At 42.3% G+C, this 12,928-nt stretch overlaps 1 protein-coding gene across 1 annotated transcript; it reads right to left on the bottom strand.

The window, feature by feature from the left end:
* Positions 1-2,333: 2,333 nt before the first annotated feature.
* On the bottom strand, positions 2,334-8,227 carry ppp1r15b (protein phosphatase 1, regulatory subunit 15B). The gene is made up of 2 exons (XM_079242489.1): positions 5,913-8,227; positions 2,334-3,408 (listed from the first exon to the last, which is right to left on the bottom strand). Exons 1-2 carry the CDS (start codon positions 7,620-7,622, stop codon positions 3,196-3,198), a joined length of 1,923 nt encoding a protein of 640 aa, XP_079098615.1. The 5' UTR covers positions 7,623-8,227; the 3' UTR covers positions 2,334-3,195.
* Positions 8,228-12,928: the final 4,701 nt, after the last annotated feature.

Raw genomic sequence — 12,928 nt, 5'->3', positions numbered from 1 at the left:
CAGTGGTTACTACTTGGTCATCACCCAGCATCCTGCTTTAAGCTGCAGCAGGTGATCACCTCTGTGACCACACTGAAGCCACAACAGTCTGTTTTACAGTCACATATTAATGTATATTAATGAATAATGTGGATGAAAACAATTAAAAAGTATTGTAACATGTTGTAGACTTGAGCGCTTAAAAGTATTTAAAATTATTTTTTAATTTTAGGTCTGTTCAGTTTTTGCCAGGGATTTTTTTCAATTTTTTTCTACTGTTTTGAAAATGAATTTAATTTAATTTTTCCAGACATTAATAAAGTCTGAGTTTATTAATTTCTGTGTTTATTATTTGATTCTGTCATGAATCAAAATCCATTTAAATTTAAAAAAAAAAAACCCTACATTTTAGGGCAAACTTTGTATGCAATTAAACTGCGATTGAGATTAATGATTTACAAAGTCTGTAATTAATTAGATTAATTTTTAAAATAAAATTCCACTCATTATATACACACAAGTGTATTTATAGGCTCTGAATACAGCAGACCTAGATTTATTGGGTCCAAACTGGTCCAGATCAAGGCTAATTCACAGCAGGGTTATCGTCCCCGGCTCCTGGGGTCCTGGGGGATAAGGCATGGGGCCTTCCTCTGCTGTCATCTTGAAGCCCTTTCTAGGCGTTTAGGCCCATTTAAGCTCTAGGCCAGCCTTTTTTCAGTCCTGGTTTTAAGGGACCACCACCTTACATGTTTTATCTGTCACCAAATCCAGCACACCTGATGCAGATTAGCTGAAATGGTCAACATGTTCAATACAAGCCTGATAATGAGCCTTTTATTTGAGTCAGGGGTGTTAAACTTCAGACATCTCTGAAACTAGATTATGATCAGTGAAAAGGGGATGAAGAATTTCCCAGTTGGGATCAATAATTATTATTCCATGTTCTCTAATCTTCCATAAAGTTTTTAAACTGTTTGTTCTACACAGCATTAACCCTGAACTTATCTCAATTGCCTGATTTTTCGTTTACGTTGAATAACTAACTGAGAAAGAAGTGGAGGAGTTGAATAAAATAAGGGAAAACAAGAAGTTTCTGATCTAATTCAGTTGTTAAGATTTATTTGTGAAACTGTTTCAGTCAAGATCTTCCTCATCTTCATTTTCTGTATCACTTAGTCCAGTTCAGGGAAGCTGTTCAGTCAACATGAGACACAAGGAGAGAAAGTTTAAGCCTATATTACATTTTTCATTAAACTTGAACTAATCATGTATCTTTATGTTTTATTCATTTATGCTGATATTAAAATACTGCCTTATTTGATTTTTTTTTTAGCAAACAGCAAATTATACTCATAATCAGTCATAAATATGTTCAGTGCAGCTACATGAAAATTAATATCAAAATAGTTTTTAATTGTTCTGAATTATTTTATTAGTTATTAAAGGCAGATATTTAACAACTAGGCAGTGACAGATAAATATAAATTTAGTTCATTATTAATGAATTTTCCTCTGAGATTAATAAAGTATTTTTCATTTTAATTTAATTTCAGGCTTCTTTTTTTTTTTTTTTATAACCAAGCCCTTTTTAAATTCCAATTTACCTGTTTTAGGTAATTACCTGTACTGAATTGGGTGTAAATGAATCCTACTGACCTGCAACCATTAAACTAAAAATACATCCTTTTTTGGATTTACCCATTGACTGGAATTAAATTAAAAAACTTTTGTATATAATCTATACAATATCTTCTCTATCATGTCTGAACAGAAATACGCTGAGTGTAGGGAACAAAGATTAGTGTCTCTCTCTGAATGTCTGTGCTGAAGGCCTCATTCTGTCCTGCTTGACCAGGCCTGATTGAACCTGATCAGAAGAGACAGAACTGGTTTCCTGGTGGGAAACGAGGCTGGTTTGAATTGCAGACACACTGGAGCCTCCTGGTGGCAGTGAGACAACCTGCAGCTGCAGACCTTCAGATGGATCATCACCACCTTTATCATAGCTTTTAATGATTCTCAGAAACTTTATTCAAATTAAATTAAAACTAGAAGCACTAAGAACGCGCAGACTTCTGACAAAACATTTTTCTCCAATAAAAGGGCAAAATCTCAAGTTAGAAGCTTTCATGGCAAAAATCATCCTCACCTCTCCAAAGTAAAGACTCCTTTACTAATTTAATAATAATCCCTCCATTATTTTAGGTATATGACCTTCACCTTGGAGGCAAAATCTGATCAGATTCAACTGAAGACGTTTCCTGACTCGAACACAGATTTCTGTTTTCTTGATGTCAGTGAAAGCATCGTGTTGTTCAACGTGTGTAAATAAAATCAAATGATTCACAATGGATCATTAGTTGTATTTTTATTGGATCATCATGACTCTGAAGAGAACCAGAATCGGTTCCCACCAATCAGGCGCAGAGTTAGAAAAATAAAAAGCTTCTTTTGATTAAAACACCAAAGATTCTTCAGTCCAGTTCATTTGGTTCGGTCCGCAGCCAGGATCGCATCAAGTCCATGTTCAGTCCCCAACGTGTGACAGTCCAACAGAACTGAACCTCCTGCAGAACCACGGTAACCTGGGTAGGCGTTAGACTGAATCAACACTGTTGCTCCTCATCACTCTTCTTCATCACACTGAGGTGGGAACCATCTGCTCCGATCACTTGATTGCTCATCAATAAAAAGGTACCAGCTGATCTGACCTGAACAGAACCACAAACAGAATCAGGTTGGTTCTTATCAGGCCGACCAGCACCAGAATACTTGGTCTGTAACACTTCCTTCATCTTTGGCTTAACTGGACCGGACCCTGAACAACGGGACAGATGGTCCATGCACGTGGGACGCTGAGTTAGAAACTTCCAGAAACACGGACACAAACCAACATTCACAAGTCTGGACCGGGAAAAGTCTGGGTTCTACATGACGGAGTGAAATACATTTTTAAAAAAAAAAAAAAAAAAAAAAAAAAAAAAGTTTTTAGAGGAAAAACAGGAAAAGTTCTGTTTTTGTTTTTTTTTTTTAATTGGAAATTCTTCCAATGTGATGAAATTCCAAACTGATCCAATTCCATCCCAGAAATTAAACTGATCCAGTCTGAACCCTTTAACTCACTGAGACCACTTTGTGGACCAGAACCAGAGGTCTAGACAAGTGATGGTGAGCCCCTTTAATGTCTTGGTATCCAGAACCAGCAGCAGGTTCTCAGGCCTCCTGGACGTGGAGGATGGTAAGACGGCGGTAGACCCTGAGGCGGTGCTGGGGCTGCAGGCAGAACCCGATGCTCTGCTCCACTTCCTGGCAGCGTCGCAGGAACCGCCAGCGGTCCCGGGCTAGCTCCTCCCAGGGCCCGCGGCGGTCCTCCTCTTCCTCACCACAGCTGGCAAAGAACTCCTCAACGTCGTCGCAGAAATGGACCTGAAAGGAGGAAGGAGGAGTCAGCAAGACGCAACGCTGATCAGCAGATTTATTTATATCTTTACAGCTATTTACTTTCTATTTTCGGTTGTTTCCTTCCAGTTTGCGTACGTTTATTCTGCTGCGTAAACACTCGCCGTTCACCGTCAACGGAAACATGTCTACGTTGTTCCACCCGCCTGGATGTGGAGGTGTTTGTGTTATTGATAATCATTAACTTCTGATCAAACAGCTGCTCTGACCCGAAGGAACTCTGGATGTTCTCACCGCTGCAACATGAGACGTTCTAAATCCAGATCCAGAAGGTGGGGGCGTGCTGCAACTCCATGTTTACAGTAAACAATCCCACCAGTCACAGCATGTTCTGCTTGACCAAGTACAACAAGAACCACAGACACATGGGTGTCTTTTTAGATCATTACTGCAAACATCAATCCGATCCAACTTTATTTTTTGAGTTGGTTTAAAACAACACAGTTGACCAAAGCGCTGAACACAATCGCAGCCTCAGCAACAGTATACTACTAAATAAAGGATATCTATCCTGCCAGGTTTTAACCATCAACCAGCTGATGGTTAAAACCTGGCAGGTCGACCACCGTGATCATTAATACAGTACCTATGTTTAACCAGTTTCATGGTCTGAAATGCTTCTACCTGATTAAAACCCCTCAGATTCAGACCTTCCACTAGAAATAAACTGGATATAAATGTCGGACTTGGGCGCTTTGATTCAGTTTCCATCAGAACATCTGTGTTGCTGGCGAATTTGAGATCGACCTGAATTCATAATTTATTCATGAATTTTCTATGTGGCTTAGTCTAATTAAGGTCCGTGGTGTGTGTGTGTGGTGGGGGAGGAGGGAGCCTATCTCAGCACATTTTTACAAATAATCATATTGAATGCTTGGAGGGCCACCATCTTGCAGGTTTTTGTTTCCCTGCTCCAACACACCTGACTGAAATTAATGGGTCATTTGAAAGACGTTGACAAGAAACTGTTGGGTCCGTTTATTTTTAACCATGCGTGTTGTAACAACTTAGACCTGCAGGATAACAGCCCTGAAGGGCCGAGTTTGACACCCCTGTTTAAAATTGCAGAGAAAAGAAAACGTATCGCCTCCTGGACATACACCAGCTTAAAAAAAGCTAAATGTTCAATAACTGGATGAAAATGACATGAATGTTTAAAGCTGGGGTAGGTAATGTTGGAGATTGGCAAGATGTGAAAGTAGCACCCTGTCTTGGCTCCTCCCCCTCTGGTTTTGCTCCTTTTGTGATCCAAAGCTTTTTTCTTACCTCCACCAAGGAAGTTGTGTTTTTACTGGCGTTTAGGTTTGTGTTCAAGATAACTCAAAAAGTTATGGATGGATTTTAATTAAATTTTCATGAGTTGTTGGAAATGTGAAAAGGAAGAACTAATTTAATTTTGGTGGTGATCCGAATCACCGCTTGGATCCAGGAACTTTTTAAAGGCCTTGGTGAAGGTTTGCGGTCTCCAATGCTTTTCTAGTTCGCAGCTTTTTCCACCAATGATTTTCTCTTTCTCGCCAAATAAACTGAGCCGGGTCTGGAAATCCTTCCTGCGTTTTCTCAGCGATGTTTGCCTTCTGAGTTTCTTCCTCACTACTTTGTATTTTCGTCCTAACATGCTGTTTATATGCAGGGTGTGGCTATCAGGTATGCGCTGCGGGAGGGGGAGGAGGGGAGCCGGGAGAAGCAGCTTACGAAATATAAGAACTTAATTTCGGTCCAAAGGTTTGGATTGGTCAGAGTTTTTACAGATTTACAGTAAACTGTGGGGTCTAACTATATTTCTTATTGTTCATGATTACAAAATGTATAGACTACTATCAGGATGAGGAAACACTTCAGAAAATTAAAAAAAAAATGTCTCAGACTAAGATTACCTACCCCGGCTTTAACAGAACCCTGAAATTAAATGTTATTTACAGATTTGTAACTGTGTCTGACTCTGGTCATAATGTAACAAGTTATTTCACTCATTCAGTTCATTATATACAGGCTTCCTGTTTGTCAAAGAATCTGCAGCAAAATCCTGCTCTGAGTTTCCAAAGCAGTGGCTGGTTTAGAGCCAAAATGCATTCAGAAGCTTTTGATTGGTTATAAACCATCCAGAACCATCAGGTCAGACTCTGGTCTACTTTCTCTCCAAAGAGAACTAAAACACAGAGGTAGCGTCCAGTTTTTATGCTTCTCACTTTGAACAAACTCCCAGAAAAGTGCAGGTGAACTAAAATTATATTTTGTTATGTTTGCATCAAAAAGTGAAAATAAATTAGACTTAAAAGAGCTATAAGGCGTTCATGTGATTTTACTCATATATAGTTATTTCTCTGACAATTACTGTATAGAGAAAATCTACAGTCATAACATTCCCAGTGGTTCAATTAGCCGAGGCAAAATTTACCAGAAAATAAGATTTTTTAATCTAGTCTGACGCAGACAGCTTTTAGGACCCGGAACTAGGACAACAGACTGACCTTTTTGGACCTCCTGCAGGTCTGAGAGGTGGTGTTGGACTCTGAGAAACCGCTGTCCAGCCTCTCCTCCGCCTCCTGCTGCCTGTATACAGGTGGAGATGGTGGAGAGTGGGTCTTAACTCTGGCCGTGGTTTTTAGAGGGGACCCAGTGGGCCCTCGAGTCCTGAGTGGAGCCTGAAAGTTAAAGGGGCTGTAGGGGTCGGAGGAGCAGCTGAAGGAGTTCAACAGGCGGAGGCTCTCTGCTTCATCCACCTCGCTGGCCGATGTGGAGTCGTCCCATGAGTCTTGGCTTGATGAAGGGGGAGAGGAAGTGAGGAGAGGGGAGGCCTCAGGGGAGGAAGAAGGAGTAGACTCAGTGGAGGACGCAGGCGTGGGGATAGTCCGAGGTCTGGTGCTGCCCGTGTGCAGGCAGGCAGTGAAGTTTCGGGGGTTGTAGGGGTCCAAAGTGCGATTCAGCGAGTTCCAGAGACGCTCTGATTCCGAGTCGGGCTCCGAGTCTGAGTCTTCATCCTCATCTTCCTCACTGGAGGTGGAGCAATCAGATGAGCCCTCGCTGTCAAAGCCATCATCATCATCGTCGTCGTCATCCTCTTCAGTGGACTGGTGGTCCAACTGGTCACTTTCGTCGTCACTGCAGGGGCAGCCCATGATAAAAGCAATGGTTTTGTTCTGGGGGGCAGCAAGTGGTGTCGTCTTTGTGGACTCTTCCACTGTCGTCTCTTCATCTTCCATCTCTATCCTGACGGCTGGGAGACTCTCAGCTGTGTCGGCCCCCTGCTGTGGCAGATCTTCACCAGGGGCCCTGGCTTTGTACAGGTGGCTCCTCTGGGACTGTTCCTCCTCCAGACTGGAGTACCCATGGTCTTGGTCTGGGGCAGGAAGCACTGTGTTGCTGCAGCTCAGGTGGTCTGCCGTGGACCCCTCTGTGTTCTGGACTGTGTGAAGGCCTCCATTGTTACTGGGTGGCTCTTTGTAGTCAGAGGCTCCAGTGTTTTCTCCTAATATCGACTCTCTGCAGCCTCTCTGGACAAACACTGGGCCTGTTATCTCAGCTGATGTTTGAGGACAAACTGTCTCCGTACCCTGTTCTGGCTGAGACAGCTTGGTCACCTGCCCCGTCTCGGAGCTCTCCTCCTGGCCCAGGAAGCTGCCCCACCACGGCTTATTCCTCACCACCTCCGGTACCCAGTCCTTCCCTCCGGCAGGTTTCAGGTCCTGGGAGCTCAACAGAACCTGATTAAGAAAAGTCCTGATGTTAGAGAAATATCCAAACTGAGCCTGTTGACAAATGTCTAAGCTCATCTCTGCAGTGCTCTGCAGCTCTGCCGTTTCCTGCACAGACTCGGCTGTGATCCAGGGCAGATGCTGGCTGGGCCCCGGCTCCGGTAACGCCGCCGCTGCTTCATGCTGACACCGCAGGTACGTCAGGTGAGGCGGCGCGTGGTGCGCAAGCGGCAAAATATCGTCCAACTGTCGCAAAAAATCATTTTCTTCTTGAACAAAGCTGGTTTTCAAGTCCCCAGGGAACCACCCGGGACCGGTTTCGGCCAAAGCCGCGCTCCGGAGCCGGCCAGGGAGGAGTTTCTGAAGCAGCGACAGCGGCCTGGACACCAGGCCGATCCACGAGCTGTCCCGGCTGTCAAGACCGACCGGAGCGACCCCTGCTGGGGAGGACGGACTCTGACCGTCACCGCTGACGTTCCTGAACATTTTTCCAGATAAAGTGCAAAATACTAGCAGTTCTCAATCAGCTGAGGCTCTGACAGCTGCCAAGCCACCACAGTCCGGTCCATAAACACGCAGAGCCGGTTTCAATAACACGCATACCGACCAACAGAACCAGACGGGATCCAGGAAATATCGTCCATAAACTCGGCGCCGTTGACGTTTGTCTGAGAGCGGTGATTAGACTTCTTCCATAAGGGGACCTTGTTGCTGGATCTGGAACTGGGGTACTGGCAAAACAAAATGCAAGTGTCTCTGTTCGAGGCGGAGAAACGAGCCATTCTGTCGGGATTTAATATCCGTGAAGTCCAACTGGACGCTGCTTGGTTCCGATGCTGCTAGTTAGCACCTTAGCTTAGCAGCTAACTGGCTGCTATTTAGCACCTTAGCTTAGCGGCTAACTGGCGGGTTACAAACCGACGACGGATTCAAATGTCCGATCTAAAACATACACGAATCCGCTTTTTCGACGGTCTCAGCGAGTGTTTTCTTCTCTCAATGGAAATACTGCTCGGTAATCGACCACAATTAGGTACTGAGGGCGGTGTTCTCTCCGTGTGTCTGTCTGTCGCTCCGGTATGAGATTTCATCAGAAAGTACAAACCGTCACCAACCAGCTGCCTTTCCTTTTCCGGTACGCGGCAGCCAGGAGGCGGCGCGGTGACGCGCGGCAACCGCAGCAGCGGCGGCGCGGCATGTTCTTCTCGTTGTTACATAACAAAGGTCAGCACAAGGCGCACAGGTGCTGACACGTGTCAATATCAGCTCGAGACTCTCATGACTGCATTTAGAGCATGATGTTTAAAAGAAGCCGGTTCTGGTGCAGGGTCTGGATTCCAGTGATAAAAATGTTTAACAAAATATTTCAGACACTGATTATAGAGACTCAAGTCTATTGGACAGGAGTGTTCATAGTCGGTCCTCAGGGGTCTTGTTCTGCAGGTTTCCCTATGCTAACACACCTGGCTTACATTAAATGGATCCAACAGCTAATAAAGTTCTGCATAATGACTGATTATTTTGACTCAGGTGTGTTGGAGCAGGGACAAATGGAAAACCTTCAGGCCTGCAGGATAATGACTGAAGCCAGACACCACTGCTCTTGGGCATTTTATCAATTTATTAATGTAATAATGCCAAAACAATGAAATTATTACTCCTGCCACATGAAATATCAAAATTTGTCATAATTTTGGCGAAAGGAGTTGATTTAAGACATGTATCCTTCTTATCACCAAATCCACTGATAAACACTTTAGCTAGAAAAATTGAAAAATGTCTTTATTCAGACGGTCATCTTTGTCTCATACACACACACACACACACACACACACACACACACATGACCAAAATGAGGAATTAAATTAGAGTATTCAATAGGCATTCAATAGCTAAGTTTAACATAGCAGCTGCAGATTGCACACACCTCCTGGCATATTAGTTATAGCAGACTGCTTTAAGGCAAATAGCTACTGATTGACGGCTGCGTGGTGATCATGTAGTGGCAGGAAGGTGCAGGGAGGAAAGTTCACACATAGACATGGGTGGGTCCTTCTTTTTTTTTTCTTTCTTGGTGTCTTGTCCGCCATTTAAGCAAGCAGAATGATAGTCTGGATGTGTTCTGCTGAGCAAATTTATGAACTTTATAGATATGATGCTCCCCTTGACTTTCTGAACTCTTATTTTATTTCTGTATTTATTTTGCATTATGTTTGTATGGAAGAGTTTGCAGTGCTGGACCGGACTGGAGAGGACAGAAGAGAGACAGAAAGAGAAAGAACAGAAAACTCCTCATAGAGGAAGTGAAAGAGAGAGAGATAAAGAGAGAGAGAAAAAAAAACATACATATGCACATTTATGCACTCGCCTGAATGAGCACATATAGGCTACATATACATACACACACATACACATACAAGCCAACCTTCCTGCTGGGGATGACTAAGCTATAAATTGTCGGAAGTGCCGGAAACTAACAATTTAAATATTAATCAGACACACAGAAAGGAATCTAGCTGCTGATAGTGAATAAACCTGCAGGATGACTCAGTGACTGTGTCACATGCAGAACATACAGAGTGGAACGTGTTCAGAGAAGAGTGATCATGCCAATGTGACCCTACCCACACAAAGGCAACAGGGCGGCCAGGAGGACCCCCGAGACCCGGGGAAGCGGCAGCAACCCCCAAGCACAGACCCCAACCTCCCCACTCCGGAGCCAGCCATGCCCCTACCCAAGAGGCAGCAGAGGGGGGTCCCAACCAGAGCCCGCCACGGTCAGGGGGAACAGGCCCCAGTGGGCCTGAACCAGCAAGGACCGGCCGGCAGACAGAGCGTGGGCCCCAGAGCACTGGAATCTTTGGTTTCCATGGAAACTTTGGTTTCCAGTGCTTCATGTCAGAGGATCCTATTGAGATTTATTGAGATCATCTATGTCATTCTGCTCATTTCCCATCTGGCACCAGTTGGAACAGACAGACTGACTGGTTTCCATTGCTGGAGTGTTTTGCATCAGACAGAAATATGGTATGGCTTTATGGTATAATGTAGATGTGAAAGTAAGTTCAAACAGGTGCTAACAGCTGGCAGACTGTAGAAGGATGAATGTGTAGCATTCCCATGCTAGCATGCAGAGAAAATCCGTTTTAAAATGGAGGTTATAACTCCGTGTTTTACCTTGTCAAATAAAAGGCACATAATGGGTCTTGCATTAACTAAAATATTATTTTTATCGCTATATATAATCTGTAAATGTATTTACTGGTGTGTTTACCATCTTGTTTCTGTCCACAGTGTAAAGCTATAATAAATTTGGTCTGTGCTTCCTCCACATATAAAGCTTTGATAAATTATATAGAAAGTATAGCAATCAATACACCTTATTGGGCAATACGGAAAATATTAAATAAAATAGGGTTTAAATCTGTTGACTACTCTTCATCACAGTCGTCATTTGTGTCCTTATAACCTAAGCTGTAATAAATTTTAAATGTGACAACACAGTAAGTATTTTGACTTAAAAAAAAACAAACAAAAAAAAAACATGTCAGGACATAGTTTTTAGAAAAATACAAAATGAAAAAGAAATTCAAAAGGGTAATAATAATAAATTAATAATAATAAAAACTGACAATAATCCAGCTGGCATTTAAAAGGTTTACATTCTCAAAACATTTAAATGTTTCAGTTTGTTATTTTATGTAAAGTGTGAATGTAAAGTGCCCTGTGACAACATTGTTGTGAAGTGGCGCTGAATTGAATTATTTTAACAGGGCTGAAGTTATTTAAAGCATTTATTTAGGAAAAAAAAAGGCAGAAAGTAGTCATTGGTAAAGTTTTTATAGCAGTTGCTGTGGATGTTTTTGTCCTTAATAACTTAAACTGAAGCCTGACGGTTAACATGATTAGATCTCAATGTGGAATTTCTGACCGTGAACATGATCAGATTGGCTAATCCAAGATGTGATTTGTAATAATCTCTTCAGGGGTATTGGACCCGGGTTGGGAGATGAAACCGTCTTTATATGGGCAGATGCTCTGCAGCTTCTCCCCCCACATTATAGACACACCCATAGGCTAATCCAGGGACCGGTGTCCTGCAGGTTTTCCAAGTGTCCTCGCTGCAACACACCTGATTCAAATCAATGTAGCATGTATGTGCAGAACTTGTCTGAGTCAGGCGTGTTCCAGTAGAAACACTTGGAAAACCTGCAGGACACCGGTCCTCGAGGACCAGGGTTGGGGATCCAACCCCAGTACTGAAATAGCTTTCTGTTTTTCTGATTAAAAAACAGAAAAGAAAAACAAACTGCACAGATCTTGCTGTGACGTTATCCCATGTCCACAGTGTGTCACATTGGATAAGTACAACTGGATTTTGCCAGACTATTTTGTTTGATGAGATTGCCATTGATCAGGAAAAAATAGTACATCTGTTCAAGCTCATAAAAATCATCACTACATAAATCACTGTGCATAAATTCAGCTTCTAAATCTCTGGGACCCCGTTGAAATGGAGAAATAGAAGTAGAAATCCTTTCTTTACAGTCAGTTTTCATGGTAACAGACTTACATCCCTCAGAGTTTCAACATAACATGCTTTCTGGAACAGGTTCTTGACAATCTGGATTTATTGAAGAACTAAAATCCATATGAGGTCATATTAACTCGGACATATGATGCTGAAGTTGGCTTGCGATTTGTGGTATTGAAACTTGACCATATATAACAGGTTGTGATAAAATAATTCCAACACATTTACTCATTGCATCTGGACTAAAATATTCTACTGTGTGCTGATTTATCCAAGAAGTTTTATTTATAAAACCTTTTTTAAAATCATATGAGGTTACTTTGATAGAATATTTTGGCTGCTAGACCAATGAATCAATGCTGTAGAAAACATTTCAGTCCAGAGTTTTCTGGCGAAAACCGGGTGTGAGTGACTGACAACCGTCTCACATGATCTGGTCTGTAATTTTAAGTTTTGGACTAAAATATTCCAAACACTGGGTGAAGCTTTCAGCCCAGTACTGAAATAGCTATCTTTGAGGTTCCAGGGCAGGGTACACCAATAACTAACAAAATAAAATATGTCATTGGCTTTTCAACCCTCCCCACCCAGAGAAGGATCCTGCTGAAGTGGAGACTGGCACATCCAGCCAAAACCTCATCCTGGATGAAGGACCTGATACCATTCTTTAAGTTGGAGAAGATGTTGCATCTGAGGGTCATGATATTTACAGAAGGTGAACAGATTTTTTTATTATTTAACAAACTTATATTTTACATTATAATTGTTGTTTCCCTTTCAGCTTGTCCCTCCGAAGGGGTTGCCACAGCAAATCATTGCTTGGGTGAAGTGACACGTTTTTCGCCAGATGCCCTTCCTGACACAACCCTCTGCATTTATGTGGGTCGGCCCGCGGAGAGCAATCCTCCTTGGGGCTGCAGATGTGTCAACCACCAGGTCACAAGACTGCCACCCCCTGTATTTCACATTATAATTACCTGTTTAAATACATATTCTAAGTGATACCATCCGTATACAATATGTGCTACCCAGGTTGCACATTGAGTTTATATTCATTACCTCATTTATGCTGTGTACCATTTTATCAACCCAGTGAGGGACAAGACAAATGCAATTTATTGAATATTTGTGATTTAAGTAAAATTTTCCAAATTAACTATGTTTCAAACTTTACTTTAATGCATAAATTAATTTTCGATTATCAATAAAATGACAAACTCGGATTATCAGACAAAACAATGAGATTATAATATTCCTG

This window comes from Telmatherina bonti (assembly GCF_933228915.1).
Source record: "Telmatherina bonti genome assembly, chromosome: 6".
Taxonomy (NCBI): Eukaryota; Metazoa; Chordata; class Actinopteri; order Atheriniformes; family Telmatherinidae; genus Telmatherina; species Telmatherina bonti.
This window is presented reverse-complemented; position numbering and strand designations above follow the sequence as displayed.